Raw genomic sequence first — 23876 nt, forward strand, 5'->3', positions numbered from 1 at the left:
CATCGTACACAAGAAAATCCTTCCCGCACTCTACCAATTAACACAAGTGCTTCATCGAAACTTTCTTCAACTTCTCAAAAGCTTCCTGCTGTTTCTTAGTCCATACAAACGGTACTCCTTTCCTTATGAGTTTTGTCAAAGGTGTTGCCATTACAGAAAAACCTTCCACAAACCTTCTGTAGTATCCTACCAGTCCTAGAAAACTCCGTATTTCTGACACTGACCTAGGCGGCGTCCACTCCAAAATCGCTTCAATTTTCCGAGGGTCCACCTTAATCCCCTCAGCAGAGACCGCATGTCCTAAAAAGGTTACCTCCCTCAACCAAAATTCACACTTGCTGAACTTCGTGAAGAGTTCCTTCTCACTTAACACTCGTAGCATTATACGGAGATGCTCATCATGTTTCGCTTCAGTTTCAGAATATACCAGGATATCGTCAATAAAGACGACTACGAACTGATCTAAAAATGGTTGGAACACATGATTCATCAGATCCATAAACGCTGCAGGAGCGTTCGTCAGTCCAAATGGCATAACCAGAAACTCGTAATGACCATACCGAGTCCTGAATGCTGTCTTATGGATATCTGCCTCCTTGACCCTTAACTGATGATCCAGATCGAAGGTTGATCTTGGAAAATACAGAAGCTCCTCTAAGCTGGTCGAACAGATCATCAATCCTTGGCAGTGGATACTTATTCTTAATCGTCAGTTTGTTCAACTGGCGATAATCAATGCACATCCGCATCGTACCATCATTCTTTTTCACGAATAGCACCGGTGCTCCCCATAGAGACACGCTTGGCCTAATGAAGCCCCTATCCAACAAATCTTGAATTTGAGCCTTTAACTCCACTAACTCTTTTGGTGCCATTCTATATGGTGCGATAGACACTAGTGCCATTCCAGGCAATAAGTCGATTCTAAACTCCACTTCTCGGTTCGGAGGTAATCTTGGAAACTCCTCCGGAAAAACATATTGGAACTCCTTTACAGTCCTAACCTTATCCACTGTCAGTCCCTCCTCTTCCGTCTGACTTACAAATGCCAAATAGGCCTTACAACCTTTCCGAATCCACTTTTCGGCTCTTAATATCGACACCACATTGGACAAATAATCCCTTCGCTCACCTATCACCATAACCTCCTCATCCTTTGTGGTCCTTAACACCATTCGTTTAGCAGCACAATCCAGAGTCGCTTTATGCTTAACAAGCCAGTCCATTCCCAAAATAAGATCAAACTCTCGAATGGTAACTCCATCAGATCTCCAGGGAAAATCTTACCTTGAGTTTCTAAGGGTACATTCCTATACGCTTTGTCTACCCTAACCGAAAGTGACCCAAGGAACTTAGTACGATACCCCACTCACAATCTCCTCGAGAGCGGTCCAAGTCGTCCATAATCCGCTTCGTGGCCTCCAACCAATATTCCGCCACATTCGGGGCTATACCAGACACACCCTTAAAGTTCTCCGTTCCGTTAGTCCCGAAGTCACTCAGAAATAGATCCCTGAATTCCATTGCCCGTACTTGCCCCGGTAACCCTTTCCAGAACACGAAGCATTGCCTGTGACAGGGCATCATCCTCGGCACCGCGGTCATGAGACTCTACCTCTATTGCCAGTGGTACCGGTGCATCCACCACCGGCATATGTCTCGAAGACGAAGATCTCGCTCGAGCACTTCCTCGGCCCCGTCCACGGCCTCTTGTACTCATATCGTATTATCTTGATTACGAATTTTTATGCATCAATTAATATTCCAGTGTTTATTATAGATGTTTTATGAATCGATAAGAGTTCGAGTTTGTCTTGTGAGAATCAAGTCTAGCTACGCTTCAATCTCTTATCGATTTTCCTATGGTTTAAGTATCATCCTATCTAGAGTGTCCTAGTAGGGTTTCAGTATAGACAGATAATTCAGGAAAATATTCAGAAAAATTCAGAATGCTTACAGACTTGAGCCGGAGATTCGGAATGCCACCTTCTAGAGATCTAAATTTTAAAAATTGAGTTTTTCGCATTCTTTATAAAATTTTTGTTTTCGAAAATCTTTGTTTTTATAAACCCATTCCACAGCCGAGTTGTTGCAACCTAAGCTCTGATACCACTAAATGTAGCACCCCAAACCCGGCCCAGACGTTATGGCCAGATCCGACATGCCACATCGAAGCGTTCAAAACATTTTATATTGTTGATCCAGAAAAACCTACTTAGTGTTTTAAAAGATAATTTCATTATAGGTTAAAGTGAATGGAAGTCATGCACCGGTAGGAAACCTAAAAGAGGAAGTGAGTCTATCGGACTACTTAAGTACCAAGCTCCTTCTGGATCTAATCCTAGACATGCACACCGCCATTGCCACACCTTAACATCATGTATATTTCTAGGAAACCGATTTGATTAAGTCATTTTAGGAAAAGTGATTAATTTTGGAAAATACTTTCATTATGGAAGCTTTGCTTGTTGTCGTGTTATTTTGAAATCAATTGTTGTTTTTTTTAAAACATGCCCTAAAGCTATCCAATTTCAACAGTTAAAATAAGTAATACCTATCTTAGTAATACATATTAAAACCATCAAAAATAATTAAGCGGCCTTATTACATTTAAAACCCAAACCTCAACGTAAATAATAGGATGTCCAGTTCACCGAAGAAAACCAAACTTTCGAATCGGTGGCCACTCAATTTCCTCACGCTCCAAGCCCACTATGGTTGGGGATTTCTGCGTGGATGAAAATAAAAGGGTGAGTTTGGGGAAACTCAAGATGTAAGAAAAGCCCATTCAAAGCCCAAGTCACTCAAGCCTATTGGGCCTAAGCCCATTCAGTAATGATGGTCTTGGACCGAGCCCTTTTCAGATTATAATAAACCGGGCCTTAGCCCTTATTCAGATAATAAGATGGCCCATAGGCCCATTTCAAAATACATGCAACATCAATAACATATGCAAGCCCATTTGAGGAGACTACTCAACCCACCAACCACTACACTCCACCTACCAGCCCTACACTCCATGTGGGAATAGCTCAACCCACCCAAATTTCAACACTCCACAGCTTGCACCTTGTCGCTCAGTTATCAAGAATTGAGGCAAAGCCTCCAAGACGTGGACAAGCCACTTTCAGACTTCCTCCTTCAATATCCCAATCCCATGCATCGATAATAACAACATGGCATGCAGTAAATAACAACAATCAAACATGTATTTAGGTCAATTTAACCCTAGGGGTATTTCTAATTTATCTACTAGGAGTAAAACGTAAATTTTTCACTTTTAAAGGTATTTCAAGAATTTATCTATTTTAGGTTTTTCATGCATATTCCTACCTTTCACGTACTACGAATCACGCATCGAGGGTTCTTACGAATTGGGCCGATTGGCCCATCATTCCAATTTTCACCCATTAAGCCCAAAAATATCGAGGGCGGAGAAATCATGCACTTTGCAGTCCAAATTTTGCAGCTTACCAAAACATTAATCGATTTACCTCACGAGCATTCGTTTTCTCGCAAATCTACAAAATACCGCTTTTGGCATTTCAACTTTTCGACTTTTGCCGATCCAGACTAAGAAAGAGGTGTTAGTTACACACCTATTTGCGACGATATGTCGATTTAGATCCACACACGAACCGCCTACAATTGGATTACTAACACGTTAATCTAACTATTCAAATACAAACTACGATTAACCCCTTACAATATTCGGCCAACCACACCTATAGATCATAGTAAGCTTATAAGAAATCAATAAGCAACTCATTAACAAATTTTTGTCAATGTTTACCACATAATCATAATTTCACTGCAAGTTGTCTTCCTGAGCAATAGTCACTAAATCATTTATAACTGGAGGTACAAAACTCCAAATCAAGTGCCGTTAATTTTCCTGAAAATAGACTCATATATCTTCTATCCATAAAATTTTCAGAATTTTTGGTTTAGCCAATCAATACCAGATTTTTCTCAAAGTTTCTCATGTTTCACTGTTTGACTAATCTGACCACTCTTCATTACGAATCAAATTTCTCATTGTACAGAATTCAAAATATGTTCTTGTTTATTTCATTAGAAACTAGACTCAACAAGCTTTAATTACATAATTTATTCAGCTTCTAATTCATCTCCCACAATTTATGGTGATTTTCCAAAATCACGTTACTGCTGCTGTCCCAAGCAGATTTATTACCAAATCACTCTTTCACACCTAACTTGCATGCTTGTTATTTAAACATGTATATCACCAATCAATCATCACATATCTATGATTTTAATTAAGCATAATCTCCATTTCATCATTTTAAAGCACAACATGTTAGCCGATTTTTCCTTTAACATCTAAGGCACATGCATGCTCATTTGTTTGGCTCAACTTCACCTATCTTCCATTTTTCATCAAAAGAACATGAAACAACAACCATTTCCTTCATTTTAATTCATGACTAAATGCTCACAACACAACTAAAAATCAAAATATACTTCAAGAGTTAAGGTAGAATCAAGAAGAACTCATGAACCTCAAAATAAAAGCAAGGTACCAAGAACTTACCTTCAATTTTCCTTCTCCTAATGACCGAATACTCAAGAGCTTTCTCCTCTCCTTTCTCTTCTCTAACTTTCAGCTATGATGAACAAAGATGGACAAAACTTTGTTCTTTTCACCCCTTTTTCTTTTAATAAAACTTCATATTTCATCCATTTAATTCTTTAATACAAAAGACATGAAATTCTTATCATGAAACATTTACCTAACCCATTATCATGAAACATTTACCTAACCCATTATCATGGAACATTTACCTAACCTATTATCAATTTGTATCAATTTGTACCATAAATTATGGATATCAAGTGCACATTTTGTCTACAACAACATGATGGCTGGCCACTTCATGTAAAATGGGAGGTTTGTCATGCAAATCCTCCTATTTTGCACTCCTATTTATTTGGCCACTTCAATTTAGCCTATAGCATTTTCAAACATTTTCACATAGGTCCTATTTCATAATTTCACTCCCTTTTTCTTATGGAACAAAAATTAACTAAAATTACCGGGTTCTATCTTAAGCTTGGGCCTTCTAGAGGCCCACTAACATAATTAAACCTATGCCAACATTCACAGGATTCCCGAAAATTAGGGCGTTACAACTCTACCCTCCTTAAAGAAATTTCGTCCTCGAAATTTACCTAATCCAAACAGATGAGGGTATTACTATTGCATCGTCTCTTCTAGCTCCCAAACTCAGAAGTTTCCCTTTCCTTAACTTGTTGAAAACGAGCGACCAAAGACTCATCGTTCAACTATTTTTCGTTAATTTGATCCACCCAAAGTTGGCCTCACTTGCAACTCACCAAGACTTCCATCATCATATGACACTCGACGAGCAAACATTGCTCTCAGATCAGATACAGCTCTACGACTTAGAGCATCGGCTACCACATTAGCCTTGCTTGGGTGATACTCGATCGAATAGTCATAATCCTTAAGCAACTCAATCCATCTCCTTTGCCTAAGGTTCAGCTCCTTCTGAGTCAACAAATACTTAAGACTCTTATGGTCAGTGTATATAATACACCTTTCTCCGTACAAGTAATGTCTCCAAATCTTAAGTGCAAATATCATCTGCCGCCAACTCTAAATCATGAGTCAAATAGTTTCCCTCATGAGGCTTAAGCTATTGTGATGCATATGCAACCACCTTACCCTCTTGCATTAACACGCACCCAAACCCACGTGTGATGCGTCCATCGCACACAAGAAAATCCTTCCCAGACTCACCGAATTAACACAAGTGCTTCAGTCAGAACTTTCTTCAACTTCTCAAAAGCTTCCTGCTGTTTCTTAGTCCATACAAACGGTACTCCTTTCCTTATGAGTTTTGTCAAAGGTGTTGCCATTACAGAAAAACCTTCCACAAACCTTCTGTAGTATCCTACCACCCTAGAAAACTCCGTATTTCGACATCGACCTAGGCGGCGTCCACTCCAAAATCGCTTCAATTTTCCGAGGGTCCACCTTAATCCCTCACAGAGACCGCATGTCCTAAAAGGTTACCTCCTCAACCAAAATTCACACTTGCTGAACTTCGTGAAGAGTTCCTTCTCACTTAACACTCGTAGCATTATACGGAGATGCTCATCATGTTTCGCTTCAGTTTGAGAATATACCAGATATCGTCAATAAAGACGACTACGAACCGATCTAAAATGGTTGGAACACATGATTCATCGATCCATAAACGCCGCAGAGCGTTCGTCGATCCAAATGGCATAACCGAAACTCGTAATGACCATACCGAGTCACGAATGCATCTTATGGATATCCGCCTCCTTGACCCTTAATCGATGATCCAGATCGAAGGTTGATCTTGGAAAATACAGAAGCTCCTCTAAGCTGGTCGAACAGATCATCAATCCTTGGCAATGGATACTTATTCTTAATCGTCAGTTTGTTCAACTGGCGATAATCAATGCACATCCGCATCGTACCATCATTCTTTTTCACGAATAGCACCGGTGCTCCCCATAGAGACACGCTTGGCCTAATGAAGCCCCTATCCAACAAATCTTGAATTTGAGCCTTTAACTCCACTAACTCTTTTGGTGCCATTCTATATGGTGCGATAGACACTAGTGCCATTCCAGGCAATAAGTCGATTCTAAACTCCACTTCTCGGTTCGGAGGTAATCTTGGAAACTCCTCCTAAAAACATATTGGAACTCCTTTACGGTCCCTAACCTTATCCACCGTCGGTCCCTCCTCTTCCGTCGACTTACAAATGCCAAATAGGCCTTACAACCTTTCCGAATCCACTTTTCGGCTCTTAATATCGACACCACATTGGACAAATAATCCCTTCGCTCACCTATCACCATAACCTCCTCATCCTTTGTGGTCCTTAACACCATTCGTTTAGCAGCACAATCCAGAGTCGCTTTATGCTTAACAAGCCAGTCCATTCCCAAAATAAGATCAAACTCTCGAATGGTAACTCCATCAGATCTCCAGGGAAAATCTTACCTTGAGTTTCTAAGGGTACATTCCTATATAGTTTGTCTACCCTAACCGAGTGACCCAAGGAACTTAGTACAGATACCCCACTCACAATCTCCTCAGAGCAGTCCAAGTCGTCCATAATCCGTTCTGTGGCCTCCAACCAATATTCCGCCACATTCGGGGCTATACCAGACACACCCTTAAAGTTCTCCGTTCCGTTAGTCCCGAAGTCATTCAGAAATAGATCCCTGAATTCCATTGCCCGTACTTGCCCCGGTAACCCTTTCCAGAACACGAAGCATTGCTTGTGATCCTCGGCACCGCGGTCATGAGACTCTACCTCTATTGCCAGTGGTACCGGTGCATCCACCACCGGCATATGTCTCGAAGACGAAGATCTCGCTCGAGCACTTCCTCGGCCCCGTCCACGGCCTCTTGTACTCATATCGTATTATCTTGATTACGAATTTTTATGCATCAATTAATATTCCAGTGTTTATTATAGATGTTTTATGAATCAGACAGTAGTTCAGAGTTTGTCTTCGCAGAATCGAAGTCTAGCTACAGTTTCAATCTCTTATCAGATTTTCCTATGGTTTAAGTATCATCCTATCTAGAGTGTCCTAGTAGGGTTTCAGTATAGACAGATAATTCAGGAAAATATTCAGAAAAATTCAGAATGCTTACAGACTTGAGCCGGAGATTCGGAATGCCACCTTCTAGAGATCTAAATTTTAAAAATTGAGTTTTTCGCATTCTTTATAAAATTTTGTTTTCGAAAATCTTTGTTTTATAAACCCATTCCACAGTAGAGTTGTTGCAACCTAAGCTCGATACCACTAAATGTAGCACCCCAAACCCGGCCAGACGTTATGGCGGATCCGACATGCCACATCGAGCGCTCAAAACATTTTATATTGTTGATCCGAAAAACCTACTTAGTGTTTTAAAAGATAATTTCATTATAGGTTAAAGTGAATGGAAGTCATGCACCGGTAGGAAACCGGAAAAGAGGAAGTGAGTCTATCGGACTACTTAAGTACCAAGCTCCTTCGGATCTAATCCTAGACATGCACACCGCCATTGCCACACCTTAACATCATGTATATTTCTAGGAAACCGATTTGATTAAGTCATTTTAGGAAAAGTGATTAATTTTGGAAAATACTTTCATTATGGAAGCTTTGCTTGTTGTCGTGTTATTTTGAAATCAATTGTTGTTTTTTTTAAAAACATGCCCTAAAGCTATCCAATTTCAACAGCTTAAAATAAGTAATACCTATCTTAGTAATACATATTAAAACCATCAAAAATAATTAAGCGGCCTTATTACATTTAAAACCCAAACCTCAACGTAAATAATAGGATGTCCAGTTCACCGAAGAAAACCAAACTTTCGAATCGGGTGGCCACTCCGAATTTCCTCACACTCAAGCCCACTATGGTTGGGGATTTCTGCGTGGATGAAAATAAAAGGGTGAGTTTGGGAAACTCAAGATGTAAGAAAAGCCCATTCAAAGCCCAAGTCACTCAAGCCTATTGGGCCTAAGCCCATTCGTGTAACAGTGGTAATGGACCGAGCCCTTTTCAGATTATAATAAACGGGCCTTAGCCCTTATTCAGATAATGATGATGGCCCATAGGCCCATTTCAAAATACATGCAACATCAATAACATATGCAAGCCCATTTGAGGAGACTACTCAACCCACCAACCACTACACTCCACCGCACCACCCCTACACTCCATGTGGGAATAGCTCAACCCACCCAAATTTAACACTCCACACAGCTTGCCTTTGCTGCTCGCTTATCAAGAATTGAGGCAAAGCCTCCAGTACGTGGACAAGCCACTTTCAGTACTTCCTCCTTCAATATCCCAATCCCATGCATCAGATAATAACAACATGGCATGCAGTAAATAACAACAGTCAAACATGTATTTAGGTCAATTTAACCCTAGGGGTATTTCGGTAATTTATCTACTAGGAGTAAAACTGTAAATTTTTCACTTTTAAAGGTATTTCAGTAATTTATCTATTTTAGGTTTTTCATGCATATTCCTACCTTTCACGTACTACAGAATCACGTACCGAGGGTTCTTACCGAATTGGGCCCGTTGGCCCATCATTCCAATTTTCACCCATTAAGCCCAAAAATATCGAGGGCAGAGAAATCATGCACTTTGCAGTCCAAATTTTGCAGCTTACCAAAAACATTAATCGATTTACCTCACGTGCATTCGCACACTCGCAAATCTACAAAATACCAGTTTTTGGCATTTCAGCTTTTCGACTTTTGCCGATCCAGACTAAGAAAGAGGGTGTTAGTTACACACCTATTTGCGACGATATATGTCGATTTAGATCCACACACGAACCGCCTACAATTGGATTACTAACACGTTAATCTAACTATTCAAATACAAACTACGTATTAACCCCTTACAATATTCGGCCAACCACACCTATAGATCATAGTAAGCTTATAAGAAATCAATAAGCAACTCATTAACAAATTTTTGTCAATGTTTACCACATAATCATAATTTCACTGCAAGTTGTCTTCCTGAGCAATAGTCACTAAATCATTTATAACTGGAGGTACAAAACTCCAAATCAAGTGCCGTTAATTTTCCCTGAAAATAGACTCATATATCTTCTATCCATAAAATTTTCAGAATTTTTGGTTTAGCCAATCAATACCAGATTTTTCTCAAAGTTTCTCATGTTTCACTGTTTGACTAATCTGACCACTCTTCATTACGAATCAAATTTCTCATTGTACAGAATTCAAAATATGTTCTTGTTTATTTCATTAGAAACTAGACTCAACAAGCTTTAATTACATAATTTATTCAGCTTCTAATTCATCTCCCACAATTTATGGTGATTTTCCAAAATCACGTTACTGCTGCTGTCCCAAGCAGATTTATTACCAAATCACTCTTTCACACCTAACTTGCATGCTTGTTATTTAAACATGTATATCACCAATCAATCATCACATATCTATGATTTTTAATTAAGCATAATCTCCATTTCATCATTTTAAAGCACAACATGTTAGCCGATTTTTCCCTTTAACATCTAAGGCACATGCATGCTCATTTGTTTGGCTCAACTTCACCTATCTTCCATTTTTCATCAAAAGAACATGAAACAACAACCATTTCCTTCATTTTAATTCATGACTAAATGCTCACAACACAACTAAAAATCAAAATATACTTCAAGAGTTAAGGTAGAATCAAGAAGAACTCATGAACCTCAAAATAAAAGCAAGGTACCAAGAACTTACCTTCAATTTTCCTTCTCCTAATGACCGAATACTCAAGAGCTTTCTCCTCTCCTTTCTCTTCTCTAACTTTCAGCTATGATGAACAAAGATGGACAAAACTTTGTTCTTTTCACCCCTTTTTCTTTTAATAAAACTTCATATTTCATCCATTTAATTCTTTAATACAAAAGACATGAAATTCTTATCATGAAACATTTACCTAACCCATTATCATGAAACATTTACCTAACCCATTATCATGGAACATTTACCTAACCTATTATCAATTTGTATCAATTTGTACCATAAATTATGGATATCAAGTGCACATTTTGTCTACAACAACATGATGGCTGGCCACTTCATGTAAATGGGAGGTTTGTCATGCAAATCCTCCTATTTTGCACTCCTATTTATTTGGCCACTTCAATTTAGCCTATAGCATTTTCAAACATTTTCACATAGGTCCTATTTCATAATTTCACTCCCTTTTTCTTATGGAACAAAAATTAACTAAAATTACCGGGTTCTATCTTAAGCTTGGGCCTTCTAGAGGCCCACTAACATAATTAAACCTATGCCAACATTCACAGGATTCCCGAAAATTGGGGCGTTACAATGCATCATATTATTTAATTAATATAGATCATTAACTCATTTCAGTAATAATTTAATTTACGATAAAACTAATTATGAGTTAAAGGTGCTCATTAACATATCCACAATTGATCAAAGGCCAACTTGTATAGTTCATAAAAAATTTTGAATTGTCGTCATGACATTGGGGTTTCCACGTCGTGACATGGCGAACTTGTCCTCGTGACGTCGTCTCCATTTTCCTACAAGTTCCATGCTTTATTTTTATTTATTTATTTTTTTATATCATTACCTGAACTGTATTAAGCTATCATAATCACCACTTCATTTTACATATCATCCACTTACATCTATTTCTAATCTCAAGCCTTCATAAAAACATGATATTCAATTAAAGATAACAAAGTTTATAAAATTAACACAAATATTAAAGTTTTACAAATAAGACTATTGGAGGACTTGCACTTTCAAAGTAGTTTACCCACTTTATGTATATTTCATATTTAGTTCTAAATTGTGTCAATCAATTTAATTATTCATAAAATTTTAACAAGAATTCAATATCACATCAATTAACAATTATTCACTTATTATTTTATTAATTGTTTAAACATATTCACATGTATTAATCATTCCATCACTTACAACCATTTCGAAACATTTCAAATTCATCTACTATATATAGATTTATATTTTTTTCGCCCTCCTCCCCTCCATTCAACATCCTTTATGTATATTTTTATTAGAATCTTTAGCTTTTAGTATATAACATGCTTATATGTAACAGTCTCTATAATTCCACTATTTACTTATGTGTTCATATCAAAGTTGTCTACTTGAGTCATAGTCACTAAATTATTTATATCTTGAGCTACAGAATTCGAAATTAAGATCCGCTTGATGTTTTTGAAACTAGACTCAAATATATTTTTTTACCATAAAAATTTCAAAATTTATAATTTATCCAATTAGGACAATAAATTCTTCAAATTTGTCCCTGTTTTGTTGCTTGATAGCTTCAATCTTTCTTTACTAAAAATTAATTATCTCTTAGTACAAGGTTTGGATGATGTTTTAGTTTGTTTCTATTGAAAATAGACTAATTAATGATTTTAAAATTTAAATTTAAACCCATAATAAATTTTTTACAATTTTTTTATGATTTTCCAAAGTCAGAATAGGGGAACCTAAATCTACTCTTACCTTGTTTAACGAAAATTAATATATCTCAAACTATAAAATCTCGTTTCTTTCACCGTTTCTTCCATATGAAACTAGGCTTAATAAGCTCTAATTTCATATTTAATTAAATCTATAAATAAATTTCTATAATTTTAGGTGAATTTTTCAAAGTTAAGTCACTGTTGTTATCCAAACTGTTTTAATGAAAATATTTTCTTTTCCAAGGTTCTTTGCACTATCTTTCATTCAATCACACATAATTGCCATACTTTGGATTACTATACAATTCAGCCACTTGTGTTTATGTGTAGATTACATATTCATTTCTTAATCTTAGTACTTTTCACCATACAAATCACATTCTCTCTTACCAATTTAGTGTTTTAAGTCTCTATTCTTCATCAAATACTTTCTATTTCTAATATTTAGATTAAATTCATGTTTCATACATCTCACTCAAAACATCTTTTGACTCAATCTATTGAAATACAAGTAGGTTTAATATGAAACTTACCTCCTTTGTCAAGAATTTCTTCATTTCTTCTTCATTTCCATGCATTTCTCATCTTCACCACTTTCCTTCCTTTTTTTTTTCTCATTTTCTCCACTTTCATCTACTATTTTCTTGCTTCTAAATTGATGAACATATTTTCTAGAATCTCTACTTCATCTTCTCTCTTTAATATCTAAGGAAATTTTCAAAAATTTTAGGTAAAAATTTAAGTTTTCATAGCAAAAGACTAAATTGTAAAGAAAAAAAAAACTTACTTTCTAATCCTTTCACTCACGTTGGAAGGATGATAAATTTCCTTCATCCTTCCTTTCTTTTTACTACCATTTTCTAAATAAAATAATAACAAATATATAAGTAAAATATTAATAAAATAATATTTAACTAATTAATTAAAAAAATCACCAAAATATTATCAACATCATCATTATATTCTAGAATTCTCCCTTTTGCTAATTGACCATTTTACCCTTCATGATTTTTTAAAATTTCATCATTGAATCATCAATAATTTGGTAAAATTTATGATTTAGTCCCTCACAATTCTTCACATATTCAATTTGGTCCCTACATGTCAATTCCATATCTTAGTAAATTAAATTATTTTCACTTTTGGTCCTTCAAAATTTTCATTTTTACACTTTAATCCCTTAAATTTTGAATATTTAGACTTGAGCCAAAAACTTTTCACATATTTACGATTTAGTCCCTTCCTTAATACATCATGTCATGCTTCTTGATTTAACTCTCGTTTGATATATTGCAACTTTCATTTTCTTTGATCTTATAATTTATTTCGGTAAGATTTTATCTCATATTATTTACGACCAAGAGGGTTTTGAGGATATTACATGTCAAATGTTATTAATTTATTACATATAAATTATTAATTTTTTAATGAGTTGTTGTTGTGTTCTAGAAAAATAATATGATGCATGAATTTTAGTTTAATTAGTTGATTTTAGTTATGATTGTTTCGATCCTTAGTTTATTTATATTATAATAGTTTGATTCTACTTTTTGATTGTTTGAACTTGTATTTGTATTTTGGTTAGATTGTATTTATAAAATTTAAAAAAAAAAGCCAATGTTACTCAATTTTACTAAAATATAAGGCTTAAGTTCACATTTGGTACTTGAATTGGACACATCTTTTGTTTTTTCTAATTTGATGCCTAGACTTTTTTAACCCAATTTAGTACTTGAAGTTGATATTTTTTTTTTTCTAATTTGGTACTTAAGCTTTTTTTTTAAGGTTAATTTGGTACCTAAACTTGTCAAATGTCATACAAAGTAACTAAAAAACTAATGATGTTAATTTTTTTTTACAGGGGGACAAAAATAGCTAATATATAATTGATATGTGGCAAATGACTTGAAATTTAATAGTAAGAATTATTACATTTATTTGGAGTTTCTTATGTTCCGCTAAACAATATGGTCAAATTTTAATTTTCATTGGGGTTGAAGTTATTTTATTTTTTAATGCCATGAATGATTCAAGAGGGACTAATGCTTTAAAGTATAGTTTGATTTTCACAAAGCCCTCAATTCCACAAAAAGTATTGTCAGTTTTAGAGGAATTTTATGTTAAAAATTATGCATTGAGATATGCTTAACAAATTAATATTGAATAAAAATATAAATTTTAAAACTCCAAAAAGAAATTCATTATTTTAAAATAATAAATAAATATAAAAATAATTAAACATTTAAAATACAAAAAGGAAAAAATTATGTCATCTAGTATATGTAGGTCATACATAAATTATTTTTACTAGTCATAAAAAATAGCATTGCTGGTATATCGAAAATAATCTGTGTTACGTCTAGGATTAAATACCAAATTAGAAAAAAGTGTCTAGGTGATATTCAGGCCAAAATATAGGGATTAAGTTTTTAAAAGATTAAAATAGAGAAATTAATTCTCCATTTTTTGTGAAGTAAAGGATGAAATTTAAAATTAAACCATATATTTTTTAATTTGCTGTTTGACCCTTTTTAATTTCAAAGAAAAAAAGAAACTGAAAAGCAGAAGAAACAACTCTCTCGTTTTCGACAATTTCTCTCATCTTCTTCCTACACTTTGGTCTATAAGTGGCCATATGGTTTGAAGATAATTAATGGTGATTATTCCATCCTAATTGTATATAATTTATAATTTCTTTCTTTTCTCATTTTATCTCACCCTTTCTAAATTCCCTTTCAGGTTTTTTTACTTCTCTTAATTCGATTGCAAATTATTATGGATTTTGATGTGTGTTATTATTATTTTTTTGTTTTAAATGCTTTTTTAATGAATAAAAGAATCACCTTTGGAATATGTTTTCCCATTTTTATGAAGATCGAGCTTCAACTTTCTGAGTCTGGTTTCCAAAAAGAGTTCTGGAAAACATTATACATAGAAAAAGAAAAAAAAAATCTTGACTGTCTTTAGGTCCTCGAGAGGTTACGAGAAAAGAGATTTATGAAGCGCCTTATTATTTTATCGCTGTGTTTTTTCCTCCTCTGCTACTATTTGGTTGGATACGGAGTTTGAATTTCATCCTTGGGATTTACTATTTGCTTCGTTTCCCCCCATGTTTTTGATTGACATGTTCTTCAATATCGGGGCATAGCTTTAGGTTATTCGGTGGCTTGATTTGATTGTTAAGATAGTTCTTTTTGCTAGTTTGAGAAACTAAAGTCCCATGGGCATTAGGTTAGTTTTCATTATTTTCTGATTTTAGCTTTATTCATGGTTAAAGAATAGAGAATTAGGTTAGTTTTTGTTTAATCTTTGAGCTAATAGCTGCTGAATGATATTAATATTATTGTTTTCTTAGGTTGTTTTTGTGCAATTCTAATTTATGAGTTGAAATGGGGGTTTCCGATAATATGTTGCATAAAGAGATATCAATGGTGGCGAGTAGTAGCCATTCTGAGGGAAGATCAGGAAGGGTGCCAACTGAAAATGGACACGTAGCCCCTGCCCCCAGATTTAAGCAGCGTAAAGTTTCGGCTGTTCGGGATTTTCCGCCAGGGTGCGGCAGGGTGACTGCACCAATCACTAGACCAAGTGAGCAAGCACAAGGACAGGTAGTATCCGAGTCTGAAAACCCAGCATCATTGCCTGATTCTGTAGAGAGAGTTCAGTGTGAAACGAAGGTTTCAGGAGAATCTGAAATTGCGACGAGTTCAGTAAATGAAGTTTCTGGTTCGCAGAAGGATTTGCCTGAGGAGAATGCTGCACCAATCACTAGACCAAGTGAGCAAGCACAAGGGCAGGCAGTATCTGAGTCTGAAAACCCAGCATCATTGCCTGATTGTGTAGATAAGGTTCAGTGTGAAACAAAGTTTTCAGGAGAATCCAGAATTGCGACGAGTTCGGTAAATGAAGTTTCTGGTTCGGAGAGGGATTTGCCTGAGGAGAATGCTGCTATTTGTGAAGAGGAGGTTCCAGAAAATGGTGTGGAGTTCCATCCTGGTGAGAGCAGTTTAGCAAGAAACTATCGTCCTCGGAAAGGAGTCACTGTTGTTAGACACTTCCCTCCATTTTGTGGAAGAAATGCTCCACCTCTTAGTGATGAGGAGCGCATGAAATGGCTTACCTCTCTAAAGAACAAGGGTTTCAATCTAGATAAGTTTGTAAATAAAGAGAAGCCCTTGGAAAAGACCTTATGTACTGATGTGAGACAAGTGATAGAGGATGTTCAGGAAATAGATGCTCTGGATGGTAAAGTAGAAGGTAGTTCTCCTAGGCTCCCTGTAGAAGAAATTCAAACTAAACCTGAAGAGTCAGCTTCTGAAAAAGTGGGAAAGCGAGGTGCTTATGAAGAAGCTTCTTCCAGGAATAATGTGGAGGAGGATGTGGAAAATACGAATGAAAACAACATCAAGCCTTCTTGTGAAACTTTTCCAAATGAACCTGATAGCAACTCTAAGAAAGTAACTGAGCCTAGGGATGATAGTAGAAGTTTGGAGGAAAATCCTATACGTGATATTGTAGTCTATGAAGGGGGAGATAGTTTTGAGAAAAAGCTTTCTGTTTCATCTGCTTTTGAGGGTCAATTGATGGAGGAGGATTGCATTTTTGTCAATGAAGAAGGCAACAGTTTTGAGAAAAAGCTTTCTGATTCATCTGCTTTTGAGGATCAACTTTTGGAGGAGAATCATGGGAGTCAAGAAATTTTATCAAATTCTCCTCATCGGCAAGGGAAAATCACCTGTAAACCTGACCTGGTTGGTGGTTCATTAAAAAGAAAAAAGAAGAGCAATGCCACCAGGAAGAGTTCTTCCAGAAAAAGGGCTCATCAAGGTCAGGTCATTGTTTGGAACAAGGAAGACTCCTTAGAGCAGGATGAGCAGCACAAAAATGATAATTTTGCTCGGAGATCATACAGTTATGATGTGAGTCTTCTGCCTTGCCCCAGTAGGTCGGATCATGATAATGATGAAATGACTACTCGGAACAAAGTGAGAGAGACATTACGCTTATTCCAAGCCATTTTTCGAAAGCTCTTACAGGAAGAAGAATCCAAGATGAAGGAAAAAGGAAAGGCTCCTAAGAGGATAGATATTCTAGCTGCAAAGATTCTCAAAGAAAAAGGGAAATATGTTAACACAGGCAAACAAATCATAGGACCTGTTCCTGGTGTTGAAGTTGGTGATGAGTTTCAGTATTTTGTTGAGCTCAATCTTGTTGGCCTTCATCGCCAGAGTCAGGGTGGTATAGATTATGTAAAGCAAGGTGATAAGATAATTGCTACCAGTATTATAGCTTCCGGGGGCTATGAGAATGATTTGGATAATTCAGATGTCTTGTGTTACATGGGTCAGGGAGGAAATGTTATGCAGAAAGGCAAGCAACCAGAGGACCAAAAGCTCGAAAGAGGAAACCTTGCTTTGGCAAATAGCAGATTTGTTAAGAATCCAGTGAGGGTGATTCGTGGTGAAACAAAGTCTTCGTCTACTTTGTTGGAAGCTAGAGGTAAGACGTATGTTTATGATGGACTTTATTCGGTGGAGGAGTTTAAGCAAGAACCAGGACCACATGGTAAGCTGGTCTACAAATATAAGTTGGTCAGAATTCCGGGTCAACCGGAGCTTACATGGAAAGTTGTCAAGAAATCTAAGGTGCGGGAGGGGCTCTGCGTACATGATATTTCACTAGGGAAGGAGGTAATCCCAATTTCTGCCATAAACACCATAGATTGTGAAAAGCCTCCTCCATTTGAGTATGTATGCCACATGATCTACCCTGACTGGTGCCGCCCTATTCCTCCCAAAGGTTGTGGTTGCACTAAAGGATGTTCAGAATTAGGGAAATGCTCTTGTGTGATGAAGAATGAAGGAGAGATCCCGTATAACCATAATGGGGCCATTGTTGAAGCAAAGCCCCTTGTTTATGAATGTGGTCCTAACTGCAATTGTCCTCCTTCTTGCTATAATAGAGTCAGCCAACATGGCATAAAAATTCAGCTTGAAATCTTTAAAACTGAATCAAGAGGCTGGGGTGTTAGATCCCTAAATTCTATCTCTTCTGGAACTTTTATCTGTGAGTATGCTGGAGAGCTCCTCGAAGATAGGGAAGCTGAAGAAAGAAAAGGGAATGATGAGTATCTGTTTGATATTGGAAATAACATTGACAGTTCTCTCTGGGATGGTCTTTCAAACCTATTGCCTGATGCGCATTCAAGTTCTTGCCAAGTTGTACATGAAAGTGGTTTCACCATTGATGCTGCACGGTGTGGCAATATTGGGAGATTCATAAACCACAGTTGTTCACCTAATTTGTATGCACAAAATGTCCTTTATGACCATGAAGATACGAGAATCCCGCACATAATGTTCTTTGCGGCTGAGAATATTCCTCCTTTGCAAGAGTTGACATATCATTACAATTATATGATAGATCAGGTCCGTGATGAGAATGGTAACATAAAGAAGAAAATATGCTACTGTGGTTCTTCTGAGTGTACTGGTAGGTTGTATTAAGGCATGCCAGTAAAAACTGCTTGGATTCCTGAAGAAGCATTGAACGTTTGCACTGTATGTGTTTTTTCCCTCGTATCCTCTTCATTTATTAGGTATTTATGCATTGACATAGTGTTATAATATATACATGTGCGTGTATGTATGTAGTTCTTAATCAAATTAGTGCTGGCTGTCATTTAATACTAATCCTTGTTGCTTGCTGGAAATTACAGTCATATGACACAAGATGTCATTTCTGCATATGTTAGTACCTGCTAATGTTTCTGCTGCATATTTTTTTGCAGGCATTTGAATATTCAGAGGCTTTACTATAAGTAAGCTTCTTCTTGTTGTTCAAATTTTGTGCTTGAAAAGACCAGATCGATCATCCATGCCATCAATTGCTGGGATCAATTTTGAGGAAACGGTTTTACGTTCTTATTCTTCTCAGCTGTTTATGGTATTTTTTTTTTCTTTTAAAACTATTTGGCAAAATGCTTGTAGCAAGCATGTAAGGAAGGTTCGTTAATTGCAGTCTTGTATTAGGTTCTATCATCTAATGTTATGGATATACTAGTCACTAAGCAATTTGTATGCCCGTATCCATGTTGCTGTGTTTTGTAGTGTCTTATGTGTTTAGGCTATTTTTATTTATATAAATTTTGATATCATCTACGTTTTGAGATGATGGTTCTGTGCTTGTTTATTCTTTCACGTCATGTTTTATGGTTTCTTTTTTAATGGCATTTTCTTTTTAATTGCAGAAAATGATCGAATTTCGACGTGAAATGTTCCCTTACTCGACGTATTTGCCAGGGGATTTTGACCTGTATATTGCAAGGCTAACAGTTTTCAAGTGTATTAACAAAACTTCATAAATGCTACAGTGAATAAATAAACTTTTATTAATTTCAAATTTGTTTTTAGGAAAATTACACCACCAGTCATTAAACTTCGATTAAAATAACATTTCAGGCATTAAATTTTTAAAAATGATAAACCAATTACGATTACAAAAAGTGACAAATTAGTCACTAGCGCTCATTTTCTGTTATAGACCTAATGGGACAGTTGACGTGGCCCATTAGGTTGCTTCATTGGACATGACCGGATGCCTATTTAATGGATAATTAATTTCCATCGTATGATCCGAAAAAAATTATAATTAATTTCCATCGTATGATCCGAAAAAAATTAACTTAATGTGCCAAAAAAAACCAATTAAAACATGAGAAGAAATTGAATAGGCAAAAACAATTTCGTTAAAGAAAAAAAAGTAATTCAAGAGAAAAGGGAAATTCATTAAAATTTATAAGAAATTGTTGGAGAAGGGATTGAAAATATTAGAAATTGAAAAATTATTGTGCAAATGTTCAACATTGTCAGAATGGTTAATAGAAGAGAACTAGCCAAAGGTCTTTCATTGATTGTGACGAGTAAGTTTATTTTGAATTTGAGTTATTTTGGGTTTAAAAAGTATATAGTTTGGGCTTGGTATAGGGTTTTAATAATGATTCTAAATTGGGTTCATTGTTTTTTGATTTTAAGGGGATTTGGGTTTATAATTTTTTGGATTTGTTCATTTAAATATGTTGTATTTGCTTGAGCCTGACATGGGGTTATGCTTTTATGCTATCAATTGTTTAAATTCTTGAGAACAGCCATGAGTTTATGTTTTTTTTGGTGTAAACTATTCGAATTGAAATTTATTTAAAAATTTGTTTAGGGTCATAAGCCATTCTAATTTAATGGGAGTGAAACATGTTGTTTTGATATCATTTGTTTTGTGTGATGAAACAGGTTGTGGATGCATGCAAAATTTAGATAGTGCACCAAATGTAGGAGGGCTAAACTTAGGGCACTGCAATTAATTGACGAAAGATTTATGAGTATCAATTGGAGCTTAAGACCCAAAATCCTGGAACAATAACAATATGTTATTTGGATAACAAATTGTTTCAAAGGATGTATGTCTGTTCGTAGGCATGCAAAGATAAGTATAATGTTGGTTGTAAGAGGATAGTAGGTTTAGATTAATGTTTCTTGAAAGGCTACTTTGGTGGTTATCTACTGCCTCCACCAATGTCGCTCAAAACCATTGATCCAAAAAAAAAAAAACCATAAGTTGGTTTTTCATTTCAACAACCACAACAAAATTACAAATAACAACACCATCAACCATATTTTTCTCTCCCTCCTTGCATCTTCCATTGTCCTAACTTTTTTCAAAACACCTAATAACACAATTTGTAAACGGGGCATCAATGGTAGATCAAACCAGGTGAAAAATGGCATGCATTTTGAAACCTACTCTCATACTTCTTGCACCAAAAAGACCTCCTACCTAGGTTTTCATTGGATCAAGAAGTCCTTAAATTGGTTGGGTTTCAACAGTAGCACACCGGAATCACAATGGGTATCTCCATTTCTTCTTCTTCTTCCTGCTAGGGTTCTTCTATTTACCTGGTAATTCTTATAAACTAGTAAAAGGATTTGATATGGACATATGGTCATGCCCAACGTGGCACTCTAATGGGCCACGTCAGTTGTCCGTTACGTCTGTAATGGAAAAAGGGCTCGAGTGACTGATTTGTCACTTTTCGTAAATGTTAGTAATTGATTTGTCACTTTTGAAAGTTTAGTGACTAAAATATTATTTTAATCAAAGTTAGTGATTGTTGGTGTGTTTTTCCCTTATTTTTAAGTTAGCATTTGTTAATATTATTTGATACATTATTATAGAACAAGTAGAGTTTAAACGATATCATGTGTTCTTTGTCATTATCTTTTTTTATTGTACTTGATAATAATTCATACTTAAAATTATGTGTATTTGTTTTTTTATATTAATTTTCTTTCTTTTGTTTGCCGATTGAGTTTCAGTTCAATTGGCATCGTCATTATTGTCAGTGCAAAAAGATGTAGGTTTGATTGCGTTGAAGTGCATTATCCTCTTATTTAAGGGTTGGGGAGGGATTATGGGTAGTTTTAAGCATTGTATCAAAAAAACAAAGACTAAGAATCGTGATGCCATACTCATATGAAAGAAAATAAATAAATATTTCTTTTAGATATCAAATAATCAAATATAAATATTTATATTATAAATAAAATAAACACATAAAAATAATAATATTATTATGGAATATTATTTAATAGTTTAAAAGAATTTTAAATAAAATTTTTTTGAGCAAAATTGAACTGGGCTTTATAAAACAATAGCATAGTGTACAAGAAATAAAGTTTTAAAGGCCGAAGTCATTAGGGCGGCCCACTTGCCATTCTAGCAAAATAACAGAGAAATAAATAAAAGAGGAAACTTTTGAAAAAAAAAAAACAAAACACCTAATTTAAAGCCCACTTCCTCCGGAAATTCATTATCCGTCCCATCAGCTATCTTTCATAAGTGCCTGACGGTTTCACTTTCAAAAACTTCATTTTCCATTCAAAGCAACGCTCCCCTGATTTCCAAAGAATCATGTCCTTTTCAAAACATTTTACTCCGACGTTTTGATTCACATGAAGCAAACACTCATCTTCCTTACAAAGCTTTAGTCTGGTTCTCTGATCCATTCGTCTTCTAGCGTTTTGACTGCATGACTTGGTACCGCACCTTCCAAGTAAAACCCTTTCCTTTGCTTTAGATTGTCAGTGGCTATTATATCTACCAAATTGTTTACTGTGCGATGGACATGCTGAAATTTTATGGATTTGAACTCTCTCTTTATAGTCTTTATATCGTGTATGATGGAGCATATTTCTGATTTATCTCTGGATTTTGAAGTGCATTTCCTTATAACTGAAATCGAGTCCCCTTCAATAAAGATTTTATTTTCTTTCATTTCTAACCCCATTTTCACTGCCTCTAAACATGCATGTGCTTCTGCTGCGAAAGCCAAGTCAACATTCTCGTATATGGTCGCTCTGGAGGCGATTACTCTTCCCCTTCTATTTTTGGCAACTATTCCCGAGCTTGCTCTAAAAAACCCCGATTAAAACTCGCATCAAAGTTGATTTTTATGTCTTCTCCAGGAGGCAGAACCCATGAGTCTCTGATCGGTGCCTTGGTAAGTCCGTTTTCATCTAATCTATCCAGCTTCATTATGTATTTTTGAATAAAGAAGGCAATATCTTTACTAGATTTCTTTATTTTTTCATGCACATACTTGTTCCTCTCTGTCCAAAGGACCCAAAGGGATACGCAGATCATTCGCCTTTGGGGATTTGAGCAATTATCAAAAGCCCAAGTAAGCCATTCAAACCAGTCTGGAATAGATTTTGAAGTAACCATTGTAAGTTCACTAATTGCCATACTTCTGTTGAAGCAGGACAATGAAGAAAAACATGTGTTATGTTTTCTGCTGCTTCCCCACATCCTGGGCAGTTTGTTTTTGTTACTAATATCTTGAAATGTAGATTTGTTTTCGTAGGGATGTAATTTCTTGAGATGCGCTATACTGTAATCTTGATTTTAGAAGGGAGTTTTAGGCTCCATAGTTCTCGGTAGAAATTCCTAGTTAAGAGTTGTAATGTATTTAACGTAAAAGTAGGAATACCCATTTGTAATAGTTTATAGGCACTTTGCACTAAGAATACTCCTGATGGTTCACCCTTCCAGGCGACTTCATCTTCTTGTGGAATTGCTGCTAATGGGATACGAAGGATCGCACCCACATCAACCGCATTAAAGGTATTGGAGATTAGTTTTTCCCTCCATTCTCTTGTATTACTATCAATAATCTCTGCAACATACTCCAAAGTACAATTATCAATTGGACGACTTAACCTGTAATTATCAGAACCTGGTAACCATGCATGATTAAAAATGGAAACATTATCGCCCTCTCCCATTCTTCAACACGTTCCTTCCTGAAGCACTTTCTTCGTCGCCCATATACTCTTCCATGTGTAAGACGCATTTGTTTTTAAAGTTGCCTGCAAAAAATCTTAAATTAGGTAATATTTGGCTTTAAGAACTTTTGCCAATAATGAATTTAGGTTCGTAATAAGTCTCCATCCTTGTTTTGCTAATAAGGTTACATTAAAATTTGCCAAATTCCAAAAACCTAGACCCTTGTTTTCCTTCAGATACGTACAGCAATGCAAACCTCCTTTTCCTTGAGATTTTTGCCACCAAAACCCAGCCATTATTACTTCCATTTCATTACATAGCGATTTTGGGAGTAGAAAGCATGCCATGCGATAAGAATTGTGTGCTCCAGTTATCTATTTTCCTTTTCATCTGATCCTTTAAGCTTTTCCTTTTCATCTTATCCTTGAAGCTTTGAAAAGAGGGTTTTTTTCCTTCTACCGACTACATTTGGGAGGTCAAAATACTTCTCTAGGTTAT

The 23876-nt window shown here is 35.8% G+C and overlaps 1 protein-coding gene and 1 long non-coding RNA gene across 6 annotated transcripts; both read left to right on the forward strand.

The window, feature by feature from the left end:
• The first annotated feature begins 14525 nt into the window (after positions 1-14525).
• LOC108470114 (histone-lysine N-methyltransferase, H3 lysine-9 specific SUVH6-like) lies at positions 14526-19442 on the forward strand. Of its 3 annotated transcripts, none has more exons than XM_017771337.2 (4): positions 14526-14697; positions 15397-18639; positions 18832-18986; positions 19291-19442. In XM_017771337.2, exon 2 carries the CDS (start codon positions 15431-15433, stop codon positions 18545-18547), a length of 3117 nt encoding a protein of 1038 aa, XP_017626826.1. In that variant the 5' UTR covers positions 14526-14697; positions 15397-15430; the 3' UTR covers positions 18548-18639; positions 18832-18986; positions 19291-19442. The 3 variants fall into 3 exon arrangements, with proteins under 3 accessions (XP_017626826.1, XP_017626824.1, XP_052874209.1); XM_017771335.2 differs by having other exon boundaries at positions 14532-14697; positions 15397-18601; XM_053018249.1 differs by having other exon boundaries at positions 14694-14780; positions 15397-18601.
• Positions 19443-21905: 2463 nt separating this feature from the next.
• LOC108469205 (uncharacterized) lies at positions 21906-23139 on the forward strand. 3 transcript variants are annotated; one of them, XR_001869056.2, is made up of 4 exons: positions 21906-22146; positions 22422-22593; positions 22713-22773; positions 22855-23139. It is a non-coding gene; the product is annotated as an uncharacterized LOC108469205 (long non-coding RNA). The 3 variants fall into 3 exon arrangements; XR_008269632.1 differs by having other exon boundaries at positions 21906-22130; XR_001869055.2 differs by having other exon boundaries at positions 21906-22593.
• The last annotated feature ends 737 nt before the right edge of the window (positions 23140-23876 follow it).

The sequence above is a fragment of the Gossypium arboreum genome, chromosome 8 (assembly GCF_025698485.1).
Source record: "Gossypium arboreum isolate Shixiya-1 chromosome 8, ASM2569848v2, whole genome shotgun sequence".
NCBI lineage: Eukaryota > Viridiplantae > Streptophyta > Magnoliopsida > Malvales > Malvaceae > Gossypium > Gossypium arboreum.